At 36.7% G+C, this 26,527-nt stretch overlaps 1 protein-coding gene across 2 annotated transcripts in view; it reads right to left on the reverse strand.

Annotated features, from left to right (window-relative positions):
• Positions 1-324: 324 nt before the first annotated feature.
• The window catches only part of Rbm46 (RNA binding motif protein 46), a 29,029-nt gene continuing 2,826 nt past the window's right edge, over positions 325-26,527 (reverse strand). Inside the window, exons 2-6 of one of the 2 annotated variants that reach the window (XM_005344147.3) lie at positions 22,564-22,725; positions 21,364-21,831; positions 20,051-20,833; positions 6,534-6,593; positions 1,850-2,195 (exon numbers count right to left, since the gene is read on the reverse strand). In XM_005344147.3, coding sequence (XP_005344204.1) covers positions 6,538-6,593; positions 20,051-20,833; positions 21,364-21,831; positions 22,564-22,714 — 1,458 coding nt within the window. In that variant the 5' untranslated portion in view covers positions 22,715-22,725 and the 3' untranslated portion in view covers positions 1,850-2,195; positions 6,534-6,537. Of the gene's footprint in view, positions 1,133-1,849; positions 2,196-6,533; positions 6,594-20,050; positions 20,834-21,363; positions 21,832-22,563; positions 22,726-26,527 lie in introns of those variants that run through there. The other variant, XM_026789606.1, reaches the window with a different exon arrangement.

Here is a 26,527-nt window from a genome sequence, read left to right on the forward strand (position 1 = left end):
TTATCTGAATTCGTTAATTATTCAAGGGAAACTTCTGTAATTCTACCAACAAAACATTTCTATTGGCACTTGAAAATGATTCTACTTTTATTGTACAAATCTCTTTATGATATCTGACCCTTTGATTTCATGAAGACATTGAACCTGCAACTGTTGACCTGGCAAGTTAAACTCTTCTCAAAGATGAGAGACATTTGAGTGTGAAAATTTTAATAAAAAACAAAACACACATTAGTAGCAACATATATTTAATATTGAAGAATCTGAAGTATAAAAATTAACACATGATTTCAACATTTAAAAACATTAACACTTCTTGCCAAAACAATGAATATCAAAACATAGATGAAATATAACTATAAAAACCTTAAATTTATTAACAGCAAAATTATAATTTATTTGTGTAACAAATATTAACAAAAATATTTAGTTACTTCAAGGACCACAATGGTTGACTGATTTTTCATTATGACTGTCAAAAATTTGCATCTTAATCTTTTTTGTCTCATTATTTCTTTCTACATAATAGTTAGATGCTTCTGGTTACATAACTATTCCAAACTCCACTACAGATAGTGATCCTTGGTAATCTAGTCTAGTATAAACACTGTCTTTAAGTACTTCAATAGTTATGAAATGATGCTTTACAAAGTTGTTATACAAAAAGAACATAAACTACTGGAATCTTTTCAAACTAGGAATTAGAAAGTCCCAAAGTTCACAAAGAACAGTGGTAGTTTGCTACCACTAACTTTTAAATGTGTTTCTGCTAATCCTACCACTCTTGTAATTCTGAATTATAGTTGATGTTTAATATGTTAAAATGTATTGTTTTTAAAGTCAAATGTGCAAACCCAATTCTAAAATACAACAGTACTTTAATTTTCATGCCTTATACAAAGAAAATTTATACTACTGTATCCAGACTTTCTTCAGAAGAATGAGGCCTGATTGGAGATATATAGTCGTTGTCCAACATGGCTGCCATTAGCAAGTGATATTGTTGGTGACAAGGGATAACTTGGATAAGAATAAGGCCGTGAAGTGTAAGGAAGCACGCTGGGCGTCCCAGAAGAGAGGGTAGCGCTAACAGGGGAAAGACTATTTATTGAGCTGCGGCGGAAATTGTAGTCTGTAAATAAATATATATGAACAATTATGCTGCACATCTTTTATGGACACAAATTTAATTCAAGAGACAAACATTCAGACAATCATGTTTTAACATAATGTTCTAACATTTAAATACCTGGTGATACCTTAATGGTGGTGGATTACTATCACTGCAGTGCAAACATAGCAGTTACATCAAGTCAGGACTCTTATTAACTGACAACACTGCTGGGGAGATCTTACAACAGGACATTCTTGGCTATCTTTTTCTTTTTAACACAGAAAAAGAGAACCTCTGATTTTAATCAACAAAAAAATTTCTTTAAATTTGGTTCTGATATATATATATACATATACATATACATATACATATATATATATATATATAATATATATAATGAATGAGAAAAAAGAACAGCAAATTCGGTTTGTTTCTTTCTTTCTTTCGAAACTATATCAAGCATCAAACCAGCATAAACATTTGCCCCTGGTTTTCTGGTACAAACTAACTATCCAAAATTTCATTATTTAAATGCTGGCACAAACATTCATATAACCAAACACATCAATTTAACATTAGAGTCTCACTGTTACCACAAAACAGTAAAATGAATCATCTCTACCAAATGAACTTCAAAAACCATTATCAACCTAATAGTATAGAAAATATCTAAAATTAACCAAATTATTAAAACAATTATATTTGAAATTACTATTTCAAACAAACGTTCATCTTATGTACCAATAATTTCCTGCTTCCTTAATTATAGTATTTCTGAATGTGTGTGTTTTGACCAAATTTGTAGATCCTGTACTTTCCAAAAACTCAACTATGCTCTTTACTGCAGTGTAGTCAAAGTGGCGACTGCAATTGTAAAATAATCATTGGTAGAAGCTGTGCTGTTGCAATGGGAAGTGAAATAGGTCGTTTAATGTACAGGTCAATTTCTCCCCCCAGTATCATTCGCTATGAGCCCTACAACACGTGTGCATCAACTTTATGTTGTCATGGGACTTAATATGTAACCAACAGGAATGAGACCAACTGCAGGAGAGTAAGCTCAAGCAACATCAGAAAGGACCTATTTAAGAAAAAATAAAAAATGAAAATCAGTTGCAAATAGGTTTAATTGCTAGCACTGTAAAACTTTAATTTCTGTAAACAAATTTTAAAAAAATTTTGTAAACAAATTTTTAATGAATGGTACTACAAGATCAATAGAGTAGCTTGTTTTAAGAAATCATAAACATGTTTTGTTATGTCCAAAAAAATGTTCAAAATATCTTGGATATTCTGAATTGAGAAATTACTCTGAAACCATTTACTTCTCTAACATCAGATCTATTCTTTTAAAGAATCTATTTTATCCAAGGGTTGAGGTATTGAACATAAACTAAAACGCAAGATATTCTATGTATTGATGAATAAATTGCCCTTTAAAAGTTCTGATTTTTCCTGTTGAAGACTGGTAGGCACATACAGTCCCTTAGTAGCCATATACCTTTAATGTGCCAAGTTTTTGTAAACTTTACTAATGTAGTCATCAACAACATGATTTAAAAGTGACTTCAACAGACAGAAAATGTAGTTTTCAAGGAGCTGTCATGTTTTCTTTGAGTTTACACCAATTCAAGAGATCAATGGAGCTTACTAAAAAATGTGAACTCAGAAAGTATCTCCAGAAGAAGCTGTAAAAACAAGCTACAAAGTGGGCTATGAGCATAACATTTAGCATTTCTGGCAGTCCTCTACTACAAATCTTTAAGCAAACATGGATCACCTACTATATTCTCGTTTTTAAAGAAAACTACATTAAATCCAAAATTAGAAGATGACTCATAACATTATTCATATAAGATGATATGAGAAAAACCTCCAAATTACTGCAAGAATTGGGCAAGTGAAAGACTTGCGAGATGTTTATTAACATTTCACAAGCACTTCACAAGTAAGTACTACTCCTAAAACCATTATGAATTTAAGTACATTCAGGAAAACGGCTGATTAGAAAATAGAACACATGTTAAGATAATAAAGTAAATGTAAAGTGAAATATATAGTTAAATAAACGTAGGAATACGAGCATATTCCTTTGAAACAATTTACATATTATAGAAAACAGAAAATGAAAAAAGAAAAGATGAGTTAAAATTTCAAGCATGTACATACTTGTCCCCACCCCATCCCAGTTGTTCCTCTTCAAGGACATCTTCAATCTTGAGTCCCAAACTGAACTCTACACCTCCTTCCCCTTATTAATGAATGAGAGGGAGCCAATTTCAGAGCTGAAGTGTTACAGCTGTCTTGACAGTGAAAACTGCAGCACAATTTGCAAACAGTAGGACACCGCGCTCATGGATCGGATTTGATGGTTACAAAAGCTTATGTCATCAAGTCACCTGTCCCCTCCCAGTCTGCAGTCACTTTCCAACTCTACTACCATGGATTCATTCATCTGGGTTTGGATTTTGTTATTTTTAAAATATTTGTTATTTAGCTTCTTTATTTAATACAATCTCTAAGATTCAAGTTCTCTATTTCAGCAATTTCTTCCATTTTATTGTTAAGTATTTCTCAGCTGTATGAACACACTATGATTTTCTGCAGTCATCTGTTGATGAACATGTAACTCTCCTAATACCAATCTCTTACAGATATGCTCTATGCTCATTCTTACATAAACCATTTCATGATTTTTTTTCTTTCAGGTAAATACCTAGGAATAGGGCTGCTAGGGCATGGGGTAGAGATATTATGCTCTGGAGTATTCAAACAGTAAAATACGAAACTACCAGCTGGTCACATCACGTCTTCCACAACAGCACATGCGCACATGTGCACACACGGGGCGGGGGGTGGGGTGGAGGTTGTTGCATACTACATCTTACTCTGGCTGGCCTGGAATTCACTTTTGAGAAAAGTTTGGTCTCAAATTTGCACTGATTCTCCTACTTTTTCCTCCTAGATAATGTGAAAACAGGTAGGTACCACAAAACCTGGTCTAGTATTCTTAACTATAGCTTCACCAGTACATATGTATTCCACTGTGGTTTTAATTTATATTCCTTTATAACTAATAATGTGTATATTATCTATGTAAATATCTTTGTTCAGATATGTTAAGCCTCTTGCTCATCAATATTGGTTTGGTCTTTTGACTATTATTACTAATAAACTTTTTACTATCTAATTCGAAATTGAAAATAGAGAATGAACTGAAACTTTACGAGTTGTTAATTCAAATGACCCCAATTCATATGAATGACAAAGACAGCTGATTTAGATTAAGGCAGATCCATAGGTCCACAGGTATATGGGTACAGAACAAGCTAAAATTTTTAGATCTCCTGATTCATAGGAAGGTATTGTTTCCAAGTTTTTAAGAAACCTTAAGCAGGATATCTGAAAGCAACCATCTCCAAAGGCCTCCAAAGACCTCCATTCCAACAGGGCAGGAGCACAAGGGTCAAGTCGAAGCAGCCTGGGTGTGGCCTGTACCTCTTCGTTTTCACAGCTTCTCTTCTCAGTGCCTGCAGCTCTCTGCACATATTCTTATGTGCTAAAATTTTGTAATTTCAATTGTATTTGTGGGAGATCGACCATGAGAATGTTCTAACAGAGCTCTCTCTCCCATTCCTGCCCCGACCCTGTGACTTACGTATCCCAGGTTATCCTTAAACTTGTACCAGGGATGAGCTTGATTCTAATCCCTTTGCCTTTACTTCCCCAGTACTTGGAAATAACAAGAAAACATGAACAACAATAAACCCCTCTAGAGACAAAAATTCAGCACATAGGCAAATGGTAAAGGAGGAGCAGATGTAAACACAGTGCCCACGACGCTGAAGTTACTCCAGCTGCTTTCCTTTTGAAGAAGCAAGAAGCCCAAACCACACTGTGAGATGCCAACTGCTCCCTATGTACTAAGAGATCATAATAACAGATTCCTTCTACTGCTAGTTTCTCCTATGTACTGAGATCATGACAGACTCTTTTTTTCATTATTCACCATTTTTTTAAATTTTACATACCAACCAGTTTCCCCTTCTTTCTCTCCTCCCATTCCCTGACCTCCCTTTGACACCCCCATCTGCTCCTTCTCTGTCTCCATTCAGATGGAGTAAGGAAGGCCTCTTACTTGCTTTGCTGATGGGAATCAGCAAATCAAGTTGAATCATGACCAAGCTTCTCCGCGCTGCACCAAGGCTGAACAAGACATCCACCACAGGGAATAGGTTCCAAGAAGCCAGCTTATGCACTAGGGACAGGTCCGACGGCTAGGGGCCCCACAAAAGACAAGCTACACAACTGTCACACAGATGCAGAGGACTTAGTTCAGTACCATCCTGGCTCCTTAGCAGACCGTTCAGAGACAAACTCCTTCTAATTCTAATTTCTAAAGTGTCTGGACACAGCCTTCAGGGAAAGAACCATGACGGGAACTGTAAGTCTAGGGTTCAGAACAGGTGCCACACTGTAGCTCACTAGATATATCCAGGCCAGACTCAAGAGAAAGGCTTAGATTTAAAGACACAACCCTTCACGGGTTTCAGTTTTGCCAGTCCTCACAATCACTCTTTCTAAGTCAAGCTTTAAACTCACAAGGTTAAAAGAAGGTGGCTCTAAAATAGCACTGTGTGCTTGAAATTTATGTAAGAGTTAAGACCTGCAGCTAGTTTTGCTAAAATCTGTAAGGATAAATTTAAGGTCTAAGATTTAAGTGTCAAGAATAATAAATATATTTCTCATAGACATTAATAAGGCTAGCACTTAGTACATGCCAAAAAAGACCAAACAAGATCAGGAACAACAGAAGCCTTCTAAAAGTGCTGAAGCTCTCTCACTGCTCCCTTTGATAATGCTGAATTAAGGCACACACTGATGAAGTAACCTCCTCGGGACACAGAATTATTACACGGGCTGATCCCTTCACATGTATAAAAGGGTTCCTGGCAAATCATAAACTGCCTTCAAACTGTCCCACAAACAGTCTCTTTATTGTGCTCTGGTGAGGAAACAACAAACACAACTTTTATAAAAATAATTTAGAGTCAAAATATTATTGTAATAATGTAGAAGATGTCTCATTCTCAGCTCAGTTTGAGAAACACTACATAATTGAAATGCAGCACTTACTCTTTACACCTAATTTAAACCATTATTTACAATCCTGGTGTTCAAGTTAGATATCAGAACACTGTCAGGTTCAAAGATTGGAAAATATATAAAATATGGAAACTCATTTAACTTTTAATTTTTCCTTAATGAGTCTTTAGCTAGTAAAACTATTATAAACAAAATACCACACAGGGTTTTATCAGACAATTCTAGGCATTTCCTCATGGTCAAGAGAGGATTAGCTGAAAACTTTTTCTGGGAATGAAATATACCACAATATTCCTAAGAGATGTTTTCTTACCTGCTTATTTTCTCCAAATTCTTCTACACAGGTCCAGGCTGAAGAGACTGTGTTCCCTGTCTGTAAGCAGTGAAGACAGAAAAGAATTGAGTCCTTGGGTTAATGTTATCCCTATCTTGGAAGCGCATGGAATCCTTGATAACTTTAGTTGAAAACTTTTTGGTTAGTAAGTAAGAAAAAAAATGGAGAAAAAGAGACAAATGCCAACCAACAGGTATCATTTCTTGACTCTGAAAAGATGAACAAGAACTATTTCTGATATCTACATAAAAATCCTGAGTTAGTGCATCATCTGAAAAAGCCTGTCTATGTCAATTAAGGCCTTACTCATCAGTAGATTCAGGAAATACTCTCCTATTAAGAGAAAAGATTTTAAAAAGTTAAGTGAGATTACATAACTTCAGAAAAGCAAAGAAATGTAAGTAAATTCAGGAAATGTAAATGTTGTAGGTATAGGTACTTACACATGAGCTATCGTTTCCTTCCTGCCTTTAGAAGAGATAGATGGACAAAATAATACTCAACTCCAGAAACTTGCCTGACAGTCACCTTTCCAAACATAGTTCCATGACAACACCTGCATCTATGTTAGCTGCCATCATTTCATATGTCTTGAACCCTTCCATCAAGAAGATAGATCCAACTCCATGCTAAGAAACTACATACAAGTAAAACATGTCTGATGATCTCCAAAGGCACTGCAGAGTTTTAAATAATGTTATAAAGATAATTCAGTATAAAAAAAGTCTCGATAACTTGTTAACACATAATGAACTAGGTAACAATCGATTCTGTTTTAAACGCAAACACCTATCTAAAATCATTGACAACAGCTAAGAGAATAACGAACCATAGGGTAATGATTGTAAGACACATTGAAAATCCAAAGAGGTATAACTTTCTTTGAGAATTGTCTCTGTCCCTGTAAGGATTGGTCAATCCTCAAGAGGAAGATGACACAAAGGGGAAATTATACATGGAAAAATCACTGAAGTTCAGGGGTAACAAACTGAGAGCTGAGGAGGAGCTACTGTTAAGGCAAGATCAACCCTGGTAAAACTGACCTCAAGTAGACAAGCAGAGTGAACTGATCTCAAGTAGACCAGCAGTGTGAACTCAAGTAGATCAGCAGTGTGAACTGAACTCAACCAGACCAGCAGTGTGAACTGAACTCAACCAGACCAGCAGTGTGAACTGATCTCTAGTAGATTAGCAAAGTGACCTAAATTAGAGAGCTTCTCAATTCTCATTGGTAGTAAGACAATATAGACTTTTCAATTATTTTGCACCTCTGTGATGAGGAAAAAACTTCTCTATGAGTAAAGGTAACATCATGTTAGACCTTAAATTCTCTATAATTTTTCATATGCAATATCTGGTATTCAATTAAAAATCAGTTATACTAGAATATAAACTAGATCATCTAGAGCAAACAGAAATAGCAGTCAAAAAAGCAAATCCCTGCACATTTAAATAATAAAGCTTCAAACTGGATATTAAGATAATTATGTCTTGATGGTAACACATAAACACACTCTGTGAGAAAACAGAGGACCCTGAAATAATTCATTCTTGACAGAGGTGCTTACTAGTGTACATCAGAGGAAAGACAGTGATAGAAGTTGGGAATCTGTTACAGGATAAACTAAGCCTCTATCCTCCATGCTACACAAAAACCAACTTAAAATGGATCAAACATGTAATGTAGCTGAATCTTCTATAGGGGAAACATGTCAAGATATGGGATAGTAAGTGACTCTGAATAGCGTGGGACACAATGGCAAGGACTGACAACGAGACTGCAGCAGACCACGTATCTGCACAGCAAAGGCAGTAGAGAAAGAACAGAGAGCATTCCAGAATGCTAGAAAACCTGTCAGCTACTCAGGACAGGGAATTAGTATCCAAAATACAGAACTCATCGAGTTTGTTATTAAAAGAACAAATTATCTAACGAACAAATAGGCAAATGAATTGATGAGAGAGTTCTCAAAAGAAATATAAATGGCCAATAAACCTAAGAAAAAAGTGTTCAGTATCTCAGCCATCAATGAAAAGCAAATACTTACAAAGAATAAGGATCTATATCTACTGCTAGTATGGTGTGAATTAGTACAGACAGGTACTACGCCAAACAGTATGGAGTTTCCTCAAAAGAATCTAAGAATGATGACATGATCCTTCTGTACCAAACTTCTGGGATATACACAAGGTATTCTATCTCTGCACACCCCAGACATATCTGTACATCCATGTTTACTGCAGTAACAGACACATGAACCAACATAATGAAATCAGCCCAGCAACAAATGACCAGATAAATGATATGTATCATACATACACAAAGGAGTTCTATTCAATCATAGGAATGAAATTATGAGGCTACTGAGATGGCTCAGTGAATACTTACTGCTGAGCCTAACAACCTGAGGCAATTCCTGGGATCTACACAGTGGACGGACAGAACTGATTTCTGCCCTTCTTCTGGATGTCATGCACCTGTGTTCCCACACACATACACATGTACACATGCATAAACACATATGAATCAATGCTTTTAAAATATTTTTAAATGAAATCATGGCAGATACAAGATAACGGGCTGGACTGAAGATCTTCATGTTATATGATATAAACTCAGAAAGATAAATATTGCATTTCCTCTCATGCAAACTCTATATTTAAAAGCAAAACCCCCACAAAAGTAGTGATATTACTTGGAATGAGAAATGGGACCAGTGGAATGACTGAAGAGTGACAGAGATTATTGGGGGTGGATATAATCAAAAATATAAAGTACATGTATGATACCATGATGTTACAATGAAACCTACTTATCTTGTATGATTAGTGCACACCCAGGACCTGAGGAGATAGCTCAATAAACTGCCTGCTGCACAAGAATAAAAGGACTCAGCTCGAGGTCCCCAGCACCCACATCAAAGCCTGGAAGCATATAATCTCAAAACTCAAAACTCAGAAAGTGAAGACAGGATTCTCAGGGTAAGTTAACAGAGAAAAAAGAATAAATGGAGAGCAAGAGGCCTTGCTTTAGTAAATGAAGTAGAAAACACCCGATGCCAACCTCTGGCCTCCACATGCACATACACATACATGTCCACATAGTAAAAAGGAGTGTTCATATAGTGTTCCTATAGTGAGAATATTCATACATACATGCATGAAGAGCATAGGCAAATACACTAACAAATATGAATGATAATAAATAAAAGTTGCTATGCCTAATATACTTAGGAATTTTAAGGTTAAAATTATTTAGAAGAAACTGGAAGTCCTAAATTGAGCATGGTGACACAGGTCTGTAATTCCAGCTCCGAGGAGTAAGTAAAATTCCAAATCTGAAAAAAATTCAAATCAATATTTCTTACCAGCATGCTAAGAAGGAAATACTCAGATTGGACATACAAGAGGGCAGAAAATACTGAAAGAAGTGTAAAGGCCTACCTACCGAGGTGTGTAAGTAGAAGGATAGAGGCAGAGGAGAAGTAGATATCTGAAGACAATACTAGACTTTTCTAAGACATGCTATAAAACCTGATAACATAACAAAAATAATCTTCCAAACACCAAATATATCAAACACAAAACAAATAATCCCATCAGTATATCCACACAAAATCAGAATGTTTTTAGATAGATGCTTCTGTTTTTAATGTTTAAAAACAAAACTGATTGTTAACCTAGACCATCATATGATCCGTGTACATACACACAACACTCATTTATGCTAATGTGACACTAGTTCATTGTGTGGTCCACATGAGCACCCATGCCGCTGGTTTATGCTTGTGTGACACTACCGTCATGGGGAGTGGCAGTCTTCCATAACTGTAAAGAAATGGAATAGGGGCTGGTGCAGTAGGCAAAGCGTTAGCTATGTAACTAAGCCTGATGAGTTCAGATTCCCAAAACCCTCTTCAAAAGCTGAATACAGTAACACTGTATTAAGCTTCTGTAATACCAGTGTACTTAGACGGGGAAAACAGACACAGAAACAAGACATAACCAAGCAGCTCCCAAGATAGCTAGCAGAAAACAAAAATAACCAAAATCCTCCTCTAAACAATGCAGAAGACATTCTCCAACAAAACCCTTCTCTAAAAAATGCAGAAGACATTCTCCAACTCCTGAAAGCTGTCACAGGCCACCACAGACACGTCCTTCTCACACTCACATAAATACCTTACACACGCACACCAACATTTAAAGAAGCTATTACAAGAGCTGTGCATGAGCTTAGTCTGGCGGGCAGAAGACCAAGACCATCACCACCACCCTCTGCTACACAGGGAATGTGAGACAGCATGGGCTAGAAACAACAAACCCAAAACAAAATAAATAAATAAAAATAAAATAAAGAACAGTTCTTCACAATTTGAAACAAGACACAAATGTAACAGCAAGTGAACAAAACTGCTACAAAACAGCACATGGATCATCTTCAGAATCACATGGATCATCTTCAGAATCACCACATGGATCATCTTCAGAATCACTTTAAAGAACCAGAACAAAATAAATATAAATGTATAGATTTCAACAAAATACAAAATTAGAAGAAAGGCCAAATTGTGGAAGAAAAGAGGATAATGTGAGAGGAAAATAAAAGTATCACCAAGTGCACAAAAGACTACACACAATGTCACTAAGATGACAGGGTCTGTATAGTTAGTTTACATGTAGTAAATAATGAGTAAAAATTAAAAGCAAAATATTGGGAAATATGACACCTATTGATATAAAATATTCTTAGTATATTAACTGTGATAAAATATAAAACCACTGATTCTAACAGGTTATCAAAACCAGATGACACAAAGTAAAAGACAGCCCAAATATGAAGAGTGTTAAAATTCCAATGGCTGTTTTCAATACACGTGTGGAATGAAACACTAGAATACAGAAACTATCTTCTCTGTGTGACACACCTGCTATCTACTCAACTGGAGTTTTCTAATTTAGTTTCAATTTTCAATATCAATAAAAACAAGTAAACAGAGATATATACTGGAATTTACATTTAAATCACCATCAACTACTACTTCAGTGGAATACACACCTCCCTCAGTATTAGCCATCCATTCGCCACCACTCATAATTTAAATGTTCCTGTGTCAGTGCCTACAATTTCCATATCACAGATTATCTCCTTTCTAATTCTTCCTTATTCCTACCCAAAATACAATCAAAATTGATTTTCCTCAGACTCTTTCAACCTTAAACATATGTATCGCTTTCAATTATTTGAAAAGTAAAGGAGTAATAAATGACAAGCATTCACCTATATAAGGAAGGGCCCCAGAAACAAGCAGTTCTCCACACACAAAATTCCTTTACTTTATAAATCTTTATGGATCAAAAATGTCTAATACTAAATAGGCAGGCATTGTGGTACTTGATGATAAATCTAGCACTCAGAAGTGGAGGCAAGATTACAAGTTTGAGGCACGGCTAGCCTGGGCTACATAGTGAGTTCAAAGGCCAGCTTGAGCTATACACTAAGATCATGTTTAAAAACCATAAAATACACTGCCTAATAGTAAAGACCCACAAAAAACAAGGCTCCTTTTATGTTCTTTCAAATTCTCCCCCAACCCATAATCATATCCTGATTTTTAAAAGATAACCATGATCTACTTAACTGTAATTGTTAATCATTATTGCTTTTTAAAGGAGCTTTATTATATATTTATATTGCTTTATAGTACTTTTTTAGTTTTATTTGCCTAATTACGTTCTCCTTATTTAATCTTTCAGTTTAATAACTATGGATTTTATGTTTTACATATTTTACTATCAGGACTTTTAAATGCATCCCAGGATAAATAAATATACTTAAGGAATCCAATTATTTATGGATTATATAGTCTCACTATAATCATGCCCATACACACACAGACTACACTTTAGAGTTGACAATTTTTATCACGTAACACTTAGAATTTCAGAATCCCAAACTTAGAAAGCTGAAAAAAAACTCATTGTTCAATAAAACATTAAACAAAAGCTTAAGAAAATAAAATAATTTCCCTATTCCAATAACAGAGTATTTGTCATCGGTAAACTATTTTCTGAGTCTTTGAACATTTATAAAAGAGCCTGGCATCTGCCCCAACCAATGTTAGTTAATGTAGCAACTTCCTGTTATAGCAAAACCACAAAAAAAATTACAAAAAAAAATGAAAATTCAGAAAAGCTCCTTTAAAGGTTGTGTGTGTGTGTGTGTGTGTGTGTGTGTGTGTGTGTGTGTGTGTGTGTGTGTAGGCATGTGTGCCTATGCACATACAGAGGACAAAAGAGGGTACTAGATCTCTTGGAGCTGTTAAGAGGTCCATGGGACTTCAGGCTCATCGTGTGGGCCTTGGGATCCCAGCTCTGGTCCTCATGACTGCATAAACATTCTTTACCTCTGAGCCATGGCTCTGTCATCCCAATAGACTTCAGAGAAGTGAGAATTTTTCAAAGCCGGCACATAATTGAGAGAAGTGACAGGTATCTACCTATATGTATTTGAGTACAAGAAATAAAAACAAGTATACTAAGTAAATCCCAGGCAAAACAAAAAATAGAGTAGGAAAACTTTCCCATATCTTAAGGTAGCATGCTACCAGAGTTCAGACAGAGGAGACCTCTACACGAAGGATAACGTCTAGGACTGGAGAGATATTCGATATTAGCTACTAAGTTTATCTGACTTTAAGCAAGTTCCTATAAGCAAAGGTATATAAGATAATTTTAGAACATCAGAGTACAAAATGGATGGACATAGTAATCTCAGCATTTGAGAGGTAGAGGCAGAAGGACCAGATGTTTAAGGCCTGCCTCAACCAAATAGCAAGTTTGAGGCAAGGCTGGGATTCATGAGATCCTCCCCCAACAAGAAGAAAAAAAAGAGTAATAAAATAAATCCTTGTGAGTAAAAGCCTTACTGTGAACACCTGCCTCCAGTCACTAGTCCACTTACTACATTAGTGTCTCAGCGAACTGTTGCTGCATAGTAAATACTAATTCACCAGAAACAGACGCAGGAAAGGTGGAAGAAAACCATCGTCCATGCTCATTCTAGACTTCCAGACTCAAAACCAAGAGACAACACAGGAACTTAAAATAAAAACAATAACATCCTTTAAAATCCACATGAAATCATGTACTTAGGCGACACCATGTGTCAGAACTATGAATTGCTGCTAACATCCACCATGTGTGGTAATATACTTGAATATTTAATATGAAGGAAAATTTAAAACCATTGCTTAAAATGAGTTAAATGACCAAGCTAGAAAATCAATTATTGATACAAAAATACCTACTAATGAATATATCAAAGAATGAAATTTAGAAATGTATTGGGCACAGATACGGGAGGCACAGAGGTTCTTGCCCACACAAGAATGTTAAGCACATAGGATTGTTCCCTCAAAGGGAGGGGGCACAACTTGTCAACTTCCCAGAAGGCTGGCAGTGAACATGATACCTGCACTTTCTGTGTGGTCAGCACTCGAGCTTGTCCCATCTATAGAACCATCTTTATGGAAGATGTCACACATACTTCACAAAGAGTTCCAATGTAGTCTATCTTCAGTGGGATTGTGCACACAGGACTGAGTTAATTATCACCAGGAAAATTCTCACAAAACTATGCTGTGCTTAAGTGTGCCTTTAAAAAATTACCTGTAGTCAGACCCCCAAACATTGAATGAATACAGGCTACAGACATGTTGAGCAAAACTACTTTCTTGTCTCCTACAGACTGCTACTCTGATGGCCATGATGGTTGCAGAGACCCAAACACAAAAAGATACTAAGAAATTATAGCATAAAGGGTCAAGCTAATTTAATTTATAAGCAAAATTACAGGAGTTATTAAGTTAATGTTATTAATAAATATAACTACAAAACAAATACTGGCCTGATGTATTTTAGTACATATCAGTAGTTTTCTAGAACCTGTTATAAAAAATGTTTCTGAACTTCTAAATGTTTTATGGAATTTACAATCTTGGTTTGTATACAATTTACAGGAAATTTTTTAAAAGAAGACAAGAGCTGTAACAAAGGAGTTGGATGACTGACTCCTTCACTTTTCCGTAACTGTTGATCAGTTATGAAAAACATATAAATCGCAGCATACAGGAGGCAGAGGCAGGCAGATATTTGTGAGCATGGAGCCAGTCTGGTCTACATAGTGTGTTCCAGTCAGAGTTACACAGTTGAGACCCTGTATCAAAAAAAGACATAATAAGTTTTGAATTATATAAAGAAATATGCCAATAAAAGGTTAGTTCTTAGAAAAGAAGCTCCTGGCTTTAAATTATCAAAACTCAGATATGCATGTTGACAGATATAAATACAAATACGGAAAGTGGCATTTTTGGTCATACGCAGACACTTGAACAGGTCCTTTAATAATTTAAGCAAAACTATAAATTTGTGAGATAAAAAGAACCCTCAGAAACCAGATGTGGTGGCACTCCTTTAATCCCAGCACTCAAGAGAGAGAGGCAGGAAGATCTTCTTTGAGTTCAAGACCAGTCTGGTCTACAATATCAAGTTTTAGGCTAACCAGAGCTATCTCAAAAAATAAAATAAAATAAAATAAAATAAAATAAAATAAAATACAACAATCCCTAGAGTCCACCAAATAAGCCTGACATTGCAGAGGTGAAGGTACTGAAGTCTGAGACCAGATGACATTCACAAGGTTGATGCCGGGTGGCAGGACTCTTGGGCTTTTGTTTCAGCTCTCCACTAAGCATCTTCATTCACATTAAATTAAGTATTTGTGGCCCATTAATTAAAATAAGTGCTATCAAGATGAGAATAGGATAAATATGAGGTCATCAAAGAATCTTAAAGAAAAAGAAAATTCCAATTGGAAAATATGCATCCATTTCAAAAGAACTAGTCCCTCTTCAAGGGTCAGAGACACATAGTTGAGTTCATGGAATTTGGGTCTTATCATTTGGTCATGTGAAGGTGAGCTGTGTAAGAAGTGAAAACTGAAAATGTTAAAGCTGAGGGCTACTTCTCACTTAGGTGCATTTTAAATCAAGTTCAACCCTTTTAAGTATCGGCCTGAGACAGTATGAAAGAGCTCTCCCTTAAATCTAGAAGGAATACATTCTGAAAGTGTTTTCTTCTCTATAAAGAAAAGTTCCTTTGTAATATAGCCATTATTTTATATTTATTTAGCTTAAATATCTATTAAAATTATTTAATAAAAACTAAAGTTTTCTATTTCTAAACAATTTATTGACAAATTTTCTAAATCTAAAATGCTGTTTATGTTTTATATTTTGCCCATCAATCTGGAAATAACAGCTCATGAGAAAAAAAGCACCAATTATCTTTCGGGTCAAAGATTCACAGTAGTGACACTTTTTTCCCTCGGCATCTAACCAAAATTGTGTGACACAGAGAAATCAAACCTTAATTTACATGTGAAGACAGAAAATATTTACAAAATTCCATTAAACAATAGAAAAAATAAGCCCAGTGTAACATAGCAAATGTTAACACAATACATATCAGCTGCAGATTAAATGCTGAGAAAAGCAGTGGCGTTAAAAACATGAACACTGACACATGAAATGTTTCTACAAACTAATAAAAATTACTTGCTCAGAGGAAAAGCAAGTATAGTCAAGAAAGTAATCATGTAAATTGTTTAAAACAAAGATAAATGAAAGTCCAATTAACTAATGCCACACCTCCTCAATTTCTTCCTAAAATCTGCTAGAAATCATTAAAGCAAACCTGACCAGAGTTCCCAGCCATGAGCCCACCACCATGCTGCTTTTCTAAAGATATGCCTGTAGAAAGGCATCTCAAGGTTCCTTGCTCTGCTCAGAAACTCTTCTTAAGAGAGCAGAACTTTAACTCCCAAAGCTTGAGAAAGTATCCTAACACACAGGAGACCTGCAAGAGGCCTGTCTTGACTGTGAACTTCACTGGTCATAGCCAAAGCAGCAGCACACAAGCCAGATAAGAGTTTCAAACAGAAAAACTAGCCAGTGTTCAATTAACTTATGCCACATCTTCTCGATTCCCTCAATTCTTAAAATCTTGCAGAAATCACCAAAGCAAACCTTCCCAATGCAACCTGAAGTGACACAAGGTACTTTCCAGCAGAGAATCTCATCCCTGTTTTTAAAAACAACAAGTGGCCATAAAAGAACATCAAAACCCTGCTACAGTCATCAGTGAACATCACACAGGGAAACAGGAAAGGTGCACCATGCTTGGCTATCTCTCTTCTTCATCATCTTATTTTCTAGCAATTTTTTTTGAAAAAGCATAATCATCTAGAAAAGCAATTGCAATACTGACAGGTCCAGGTTCAAAAGAGAGTCACATTTAAAAAGAAGTGATACGCAATAATCTCAAACGTTGCAACTGACCCAACGTTAAGTATAAAACTTGTTATCCTAACATACACACCTGCATCTGACCCACTAAACTCAGTGATTTCAAGGACAGTTTGAGTTAACAGGGCAAGATCCTGTCTCAGAAACATAGATGCAAAAACAGGTAAACTCACTAAAATTATTTCACATAAAATAAAATGGAAGTATTTGTAGTTTTTAAAAATAAGCACTGTGTTTCTAAAACTAAGTAAATGAATGCACTGCTGTTTCTCCCACTGGATGACTGAGATGAAGAAGGTTACTCTGACATGAAGATAGAAGACAGGCTCTAATTTTGAGGTAAAAATAAAGAGGGCTATATTAGATATTAACTCTTAACCACTTTTTGGCTTTCTTTCTACTAAAGCAATCAGAAAAGACCAGGCTTTAGAAGGGACAAAAATCTATAATCACTAGGAGGTTTTCTGACTCAGGAGTGACTTCTAAAACTCATTCAGCTACTGACTATTCCTAAAGGACAGCATCTTTTCTTTAAAACAAATATGGTCACTGAAACACAGAACTTCTTTTAGTTCCCATTCAAGTTTTCAAATTTGAAATATGGGGATAGCAAATCCAAGACATCACAAGACTGTCAAAGCTTACTACATCAAACTGGGTTTAGCTTGGTGGTAAGTATCTGGCTTAGCAATGTCATTTAAAGAAAATAACCAAGATAAAACTGTATAATGATGACTGAAAAAGAAAAAAAACTAGCAGAGTTAAAAAAAAGGAGTATCATAGCAAACTGTAAGAGAAATTACTATGTCCAAAGAAATTATCTTTAAGTAACTGACACTATCTGCAAAATTACATTTCTGAAATGCTTTTTAAAATATAACCAAAAGATGTATTAATGTAGTAAAAAAAAAGTATTTGAAGCACTCTTAAGACTCAGTAACCATCCCTCAAAACCTCAGGAAAAAAAACAGTGTTGAGCAGACTGAGAAGAGAATGAGAACACCCGTCACCTCACCAACCCTCTCTAGGACACATCGCTGCCACCAACTAACCCATCTCAACTGTGTTATAAAATACTTCACTTCTACCTATGGGTAAAAATTACTGGGAAGGAAGGCGTCAGCCTTTTACTATCTGCCCCTGAGGACCCCACATTACTGAGGAAAGATCAAGACAGGGCACTACTACCTAACAGGCACATGGCACACAGCACCTCCTGTCTGCGCACACTGCCTGACCCTGCTTGAAGCTCTTTCATAAAGGCCTCACCTATACTTTCTGACCAAGGCTTTCTAGATTCCGTCTAGACTTTCCACTTCCGTTGTCTCCTGTTCTCTGCTTGCCTGCACAGTGTTTTCAACAGCCTCCATTTACACTTAAGTCAAGCACAATAAGCACAGTTGTACAGCACTCCCTACGCAGAGCCTCAGACCTCGTTACTGGGCCCAAATATGCTCCAGTGTTTACTGTAATGTTTTTGGAAAGTCTGAGGATTTCATACAGGGCCATGCACCTACCAAGGCATCTCAGTCCAATTTCTTTTAACAGTTATATACTAATCATGATCTATTAATTCTTCTCTCTAGTGATGAACACAAACAAGAAAAATACATAGATATGCAAAGTTTTCTATATTTTTAAATTAACAGTTCCGATACAAGACTAATAAACTCCAAAATGAGTGATTTAAGCCATGTGCACACACATTTTAGCAGGTGGCTAATCTGTGGCATGTAGAATGTATACAACCTGGTGTTGCTATGCATAGAGCCAAACACAAAACTGTAAACTTACTCTAAACATTGACATTTGTTTTGGAATTTTTTAACCTCAATTGTGCAGCTCTCCAGTGTGAACTCTGTATGGACAATACTGTGTCACAATGTGACAGGCTGGACACATGTAAACTTGGCATAGGCTAGACTCTTAGAAAGAGACACACAGTTGAGAAAATATCCCACCTAACTGGCCTGCGGTAATTTTCTTCAATCACTCATGTTGGAAGGCCCAGCTCACTGTGAATGGTGCCACACCTGGGCTGGCAGCCCTAGGTGTTGTAAGAAGGCAGACTGAGCCCCTAAACAGCATCCCTTCAAGTCCTCCTGCCTCCAGCTTTCTGCTTGAGTTCCTGCACCGACTTCCTTCACAGACTGTGATGTGGAAGTGTAAAAGCCACACATCCCCTTTCCTCCCCAATGTCACTTTGGCCTTAGTATTTTATTTGAGCAACAGAAGCCATAACTAAGACACACAGTTGATTTTATCTTTGAACAAAACAAATTAAGACTAGCCTAACTTTTCCTAGATCAGTAATAGTGAACTATAGCCCACGGGCTGAACTGAAAAGCCCCCAGAGGGAGTGAAAAGGCTAATGAAGAGCTCCAGACTGCATGCAGAACCTTATCTCTATGTGGCAACTGAGGGGAACCCTTTTCTCCATAGAAGTATGTTGTAAGCAGAATACAGATAAGGACAGCCCCAGAGGATTATAATGTCTTTTTCTTTAGACTACCAAGCAAGCATGTTTTATATATCCTAATTCTTAATCATCTCTCCAACTTTTAAGAAAATGGGGTTCTTTAAAAACATGAAATTCGAAGAGACTTGTCATCAACATCTCTTAATGATGCTTTTTACCTTTCATGAGTAGTAATGACAAATTTCCAGATTGGTGAGCGTAAAGCCATGACACACAGGAAAAGTCTGTCATTTTTATGAATCTCTAACCTTTTCCACCAAAAATTCATTGTGTAGACTTCACCAAAGATGTAAGGACAGAATTAAAAATTGGTTCACATAACAAATTCTGTAGCATACATCAAAATTTTTATCAAATGATAATTAGTTATTATGAAATATGAAACAATTAAGTAATGAAAAGGGGCCTGAACTCCATAACCAAAGCTCAACTTCCCTCTCAGTAAGTAGTGCTTGAAAAGCAAAATGTAGGAAAATTACATAGGAGCCAAGTCTCATGAAAACTAACTATGAGTTTTGAACTTGTCCTTCTGCTCTGACCTCAGAGAACTGAGAAAACTCACTGCTGACATTCAGAGTTCAAATCATGACTGTGTGATCAAGCTAGCACAGTATCCTCTAACGTCAACACATCAAGTCTTCTAAACTTACCCAAATGAAGCAGCGTGAACTGGGCTGCCAGTTCCTTTGCATCTTCCAGCGTCGTGCAGAGTTTATCTGGCATGAAGTAACTCTGGGATCCATTTGCAATTGCAGGAATAACTATCTTATATACCAAAAGTACTTTTCCATCTTGACTGGTTGTTGAATATAAATAATATTCTGGTGGTGCCCAATTATTCTTGTTGCAGTAATAATCCAAGTGCATCACTGCAGAATTAAAATGATTGGATTTTAAAGAATACATACTAATTGGGGTAAGCTTTGTTCCAGGAAAAAAAGGGTAAGTACATCTTTCAATTTCAGGGGGGCTGGGACTATGCTGACCGTTGAGGCGAGCGGGAAGAGCTGGTGGCTTGCCTAGAGTTTTAGAGTGGCTCTCTTCTTTGTTAGCATACACAAGCAGGTTTTCTGAATTTGGGCTGATCTGGCCGTTAAGATGCTGTCGCCAAGTATTCTCTTTATTCACTGGCTTTGCCAGTGTTACCTCGATACTGGCTCCATCAATGCACTTTCCATTCATAACAGACATAGCAGCCACTGCATCTTCTCGGTTGAAGAAGTGAACAAAGGCATAATCTCTAAGTTTCTTTACTCGTTCCACTGCACCAGGTTTGAATTTATTGAATTCTGCTTTAATCGTTTCCTCTGTAGTGGAAATCATTAGATTTCTTACATAGAGAACTTTAACTCTCTGCATGGTTTCCTCATCAACTTCTTTCTCTGGATCAGCCCAATCTACCTGAATGGTGTGGCCCCAAAGTTGAAACGTTCCTGAAAAAAAATTCATGAATTGATTTCATGTTAACTAAAGCAAAGAATACAAGTTTAAAGAACTACATAAAATAATTTCTCAAAGAAACTCAAGCATATACCAACATATCTGACTAACCACGTACTCCCACTCACACCAAAGTTGTTACTAAAGCAAACCTAATCAGAACTTATGACAAAATTTAGGAGTTGGTAACACAAGCAAAACTTTAAAAATTAATTACTGTTAGAATTAAATAATGCTCTCTCTCAATTCTTATTGAACATAATTAACAAAGTTAAAATTATATACATATTAAAGTATCAGTTAAAGTATATACATATTCAGTAATTAGCAAATGTAACTTATTTTGTAGGAACAATTTCTCATACCTTATAGTCATTTAATTTACTTCCTCATTAAAACAATTCTTCATTCCTCTTCAAGTGGCATTATATATCTCACTAATAATGCTCTATCACTTACTGTTGTTTTTCCATATTCACAAGGGGATGAATATGTAAAGTAACCCAGGCAAAGGCTATCTTACCTGGAATCAGCTTTCTCCTGGCCATTGCAGCAGCCCTGTGGGACTCATACTCAACAAACGCAAAGCCACGGTTCTTGGTCTTGTCAGTTGCACTTGGATAAACAATCACATCCACAACACCTTCTGTAACTTTCTTCATCTCATCCAAGATTTCTTCCTTTTTCTTTTCTTTGGGAATTGCTCCAATAAATAGCCTGCAATTATCCAAGCTAACACACACACCAATAAACTTCCCTGGTCGAATCTCATAATTGTTAAGAATGCGGATGGCTAGCTGGGCTTCTTCTTTAGTGGTGTACATCACAAACGCATAGCCTCTGTTTTCACCACTGAACTCCATCATCAGCCGAAATTCATAAATCTTCCCAGCCCTTTCAAACACAGGAACTAACTCATCTTCATACATGTCCCGAGGTATCTTCCCAACAAAAACCTCACAGCCTCTGGGGGGAGGCGGACCTTCCCAACCTGAGAAAACAAAATAAACAACTGGAAATTAAATTCTAAAAAGCTATATTCATAGCCGAGTTATTTACTCAGTCAACAAAATGGCTATATCAGCCACCTATATGGCTAGCGGTATTCTAAGTGTTGAGGATACAAAAATTAAATTTCCTTGTAAAACTCATTCTAACAAAACCCCAGGAGACAGTGTGTGACTGATCAAATGCTGTGAGGAAAACAGCCATATAATAAAAGAGGAGGATCTGAGCACAGAGTTTATGCAGTGACCTGAATGAAGCTAAGAGAGTGGAGCAGAAGGAATATGGACATGGATGCCTTCCCGCCTGTTGTAGATGGAGATCAGTAACAGGTGATGAAGCAACCAAGGAAGCAGGAAGCAAGTGTTTTATTTGCTCATTTGGAGATTCTGAGCAAAGAAATGCATGGTTCAATGGTAAGATCCGTGCCTTTTGAATCTCTTTACATAATAAATACTAGGCCTCTACTCACTGCTCTTTCAAGTTTCTCCCCAAATGACTTGTCTTTAATGCCTTGAGTATACTTTTCTCTGATGCCCTGAATCCCGATTTCTCAATCCAAACCATGTTATTTCTCAATCACTTTTTAAACAAGAACAAGGTTTTAAATAAATGCATGATTTCTTTCAAAATCACAGCCGAGACTGGTAGGGATGTTTGTGAGACTACATGCCTCATCTAAATAATTGTGTTAAAGACACATATCAGCAAACCTCACCTGGAGGTGGACCACCAAACTTCCTCTGACCGTTTTCTTGCACCATGTTGTAGCCAGTCTTCTCCATCAGAGCCAGCAAGGCCGCTTCATTCTGAGTACCAGTGCGCACCTTGCCGCAGCCGTTTGTTCCATCGGCGTTCTCTTCATTCATGACTACAATTCCTAAGACAAATCAAATAACTGTAAGTCCACAACACAGCTCCAGGATGCTGGGAGCATTTCTTTGGATTGCATGAAGCCAAGGACAACGTGGCTGACAGGTGAGGTGACCAACCTCCACTACTCCCCTTTAGGGTCTGCCCCAAAGCTGGAGACATGCTCAGTGGTTAAGAGCACTTGCTCTTCCAGTAAATCCGTGATGGATTCTCAGCACCACACATGTTAACTCCAGTTCCAGGGATTCAATGCTCTGTTCTGATCTCTGTGAGTATGCATGTACACATACGTACATACAGGCAAAATACACATAAAGCAAATTCAATGAAAACATTTGAAATAAAAAGAACATCATTCCTTTGTACTAAATACAGAAAACCTTCAAAGAATCCTCTAGAGATTACTATAATACCAATTGCAAATGTTGGATTTTTTTTAGATAAGCAAATATACATTGATAGTTTTTTACATGGGCATATAAAAATTGTGGGCCATTTACAAGTAACTTTAAAAAATGCAATCACTGGTGAAAACATACTTTTCTTTCTCAATTCTCTGTGTATTCTTTCAGAAGAGGCCTCCAGGCAGGGTTTCTTTGCTTGGTTTTGTTTTGAGAGAGGCTCTTGCTTACCTCTGCAACCCAGGCAGGCCTTCAACTCACAGCAATCCTCCAAGTGCTGGGATTACAGTATGCCTCACCGTACTGTTCCTTACGACCCACTCCAACCAATTTAGACAGTCACCATGGACTTCTCAAGTGGCTGAGTCTCTCTCCCCAACTTCATCTTATGTGGCCCAAACAAAGCCAATGTGTACTTCTTTTTGGCTTCTTAAATGTGCCACACTCTCCTCCATCAGCCCTTAGGTCCTCTGATCCCATGCGCTTTCCCTACCTCCTTAGATGCTCTTACTATTTATTATCTCAACTCCCCAATCTAAATTAGGTATTCCTTGATATCTACTTTTATCACAGAGCCCAGTTCCGAGTGTTGTGATGGCCAATCCCCTGCTCTTCTACCTCTACCCTGGTCTTCCCTCAGACCCACCAGACTTTAAATTGTAGACTTATTTCCCTAGCACCCACACAGCACCCTGACACATGATGCACAGTCAATGAAAGCAAGATGACTTCATGACTTCACTGAGATATGGCCTTGGAGGACACTCCTGTCCATTTGAAAGTCCTGAGACAGATTAGGTATCTGTCTATGCAAATATTCCCTCACATTTACCTACTGGTGTCACATGCATCAAACTGCCTACTCTCCCACTTTCCTTAAGACCTTACTTTTCATATTTAAGAAATGAGCTAGGGAGACAGCTCAATCAGAAAGGTGTTTGAACCTGACTGCCATGTCCAGAACTCATGTTTGAAAATGTGGTAGGTGTCTGGGGGTGGCTAACCAAACAACATCAATTACCAGTCAGTAAAGAAACTCAGACTCAAAATACATAAGTAAATGATGGCCAGTGCCTGAGGAACCAACTTACAGAGAAATTAGCATGCATCTTTTCAATATAATCATAAAATCATAATCATAATTTATAATCATAAAACATCTTTAAAATATCCTAGATCTAGTCGACAGAACTTTAATCCAATCTGGAGGTCAAGGGAGGCCGATCTTTTTGAGTATGAGTGCAGTTTGGTCTATCTGGGGAGTTCCAAGCCAGCCAGGGATACATAGTGAGACCCTGTCTCCAAAATTAAATAACAAACAAACAAATGCAAACACTTCAAAAAACTAAAACCAAACCAAACAAAACACCCTCTAGTCTGAGCAGTGCTTAAAAACTAACAATGTTCTCTCGTGATATGGAATATCTCCTCATGAACATCATTTGAGTCTGAATATTTGTTTTGTTAAACGTGTATATGAAAATTCTGCAGGTGAGGAATCTTGCTACTCAGCCCAGGTTGTCTGTCCTTGAACTGACCCAGCCCATCAAGTGCTGGGGTTATTTACATAATAAAGCTACAATTTACAAGAAAGGGACCCAAGAATCCACTGAAGCAAGGAAGGACAGGGAGTCTGAAGGGTCTGACCTAGGTCCTCTGCACGTGTTAAGGTTGTGTAGCTTGGTATTCCTGCAGGACTCCTAACAATGGGAATGGAGGCTGTCTCTGACTGTTACCCGCTTTTGAGACCCTTTTCCTCCTGCTGGATTGCCTTGTTCAGCCTTAATATGAGGGAATGCACCTAATCTTACTATAACTTGATAAACCTTGTTTGGTTGACAGCCCTGGGAGGGGAGGCCTGCCCTTTTCTGAAAGGAAAGGAGGAGGAGAGGATCTTAGGGAGAGAGGATGGGCGGACTGAGAGAAGAGAAAAGAAACTGAAGTTGAGATGTAATATGAGAATTTAAAAAAAAAGTTCCACTACAGTATAGGTAAAAGTCTTCTCCTCTGCTTGTTTCAGAATAATAGACACCATCTTGTTTCTCTTTATTATTAGTAGGTTCTCCTAACTTAAGAAACAGGAAATATAGATAAATTGCTATCAAGAAAAAGATTTTGAACCTGTATTAGCACTAAATGTGTGTCTTTAACTATAATTTAAATAAATTTTATGTGATTTCAAATCCAATTAATATTTTTAACCCATTCTGGTAAAAGAACTGATAAATTCTAAAGATTAAAGATATGAATGAGACAGATTAACTGACCATCTTTTGAACTTTTCTTTAATAATTCGATGTTTTCCCTTCATTTCTTTAAAACAATTTTAACCAATACAGGTTTAGTATTCCTTATCTAAAGTGTTTAGATGCTAATTCAGATTCAAATAATTCTGGGTTTGGGGACAGCAGAGGTATTATGAGTATCTTGCAGATAGGAGCAAACTTAAAGATGAATGCTACCCTACATCCACAGAAACTGAAGGATTTTTTTTAATACAGTATTTCTGATGCACTTGTGTGGGCTTTGACATTGAGGTTCTACAATGGTACACAAAAATTTAGAGTTTGGAATATTTAAATTTCAGGTTAGATATACTCAAAGATATCCACTTAAGATGGTCTTTACTCTGGAGTCTGCCTCTATAGCATTATTAAATATACTGTAGAAAGAAAATGCCAGAAGCCCTTGGACCACCACCGATATATGTAAGAAAGCAAAAAGATAATACTTGTTTGTAAGATAGCGAAACTAGCAACTGAAAAAGACCTGGAACTCAAACTCCTATCAACACTCAGCTTCTAAAATCAGTTGTCTTCAACAATTTAGTCTAGAACAGCATTGATTCTAACATCAAACACAAAAGATCATACTTAGACTATGCATAGACTAGGAAAGTGATACTTGTTTTAATAAAGACTGCTACCATACAAAGGTGACTTACTGACTAAAAAAGCAACATACAGTTTCTCTTCTTTTACCTGATGTGTCAAAGTCAATGTAAAAATGGGACTTTTGTTTTTACTGTAACTCACAGCTAGCTCCAATGGCTACTAAGTTCCACAAGCCAGTCTATGCCTGCTGCTACCTACACACATCTATTTTAGGTTAGTATTGTCACTAAAGTGTATGTTAAAGAGACTGTTTACACACTTATGTTGAAATAATAATCAGTTCAATATCTAAAACACTCCTTTTACTACAGAATAGCTACAAAGATATATGCAAGACTGTGCATTTCAAGAAATCTTAAAATATGAAACTTGAAATCACAGGACTAAGAAACAGAGGAACATCACCGATCCCATCTTCTCTTTAGTAAGTATAGCGTACTCTTATCCTAAAACCTCCTTAACATCACCAATCCCATCTTCTCATTAGTAAGTATAGGGTACTCTTATCCTAAAA

Source organism: Microtus ochrogaster, chromosome 1 (genome assembly GCF_000317375.1).
Source record: "Microtus ochrogaster isolate Prairie Vole_2 chromosome 1, MicOch1.0, whole genome shotgun sequence".
NCBI lineage: Eukaryota > Metazoa > Chordata > Mammalia > Rodentia > Cricetidae > Microtus > Microtus ochrogaster.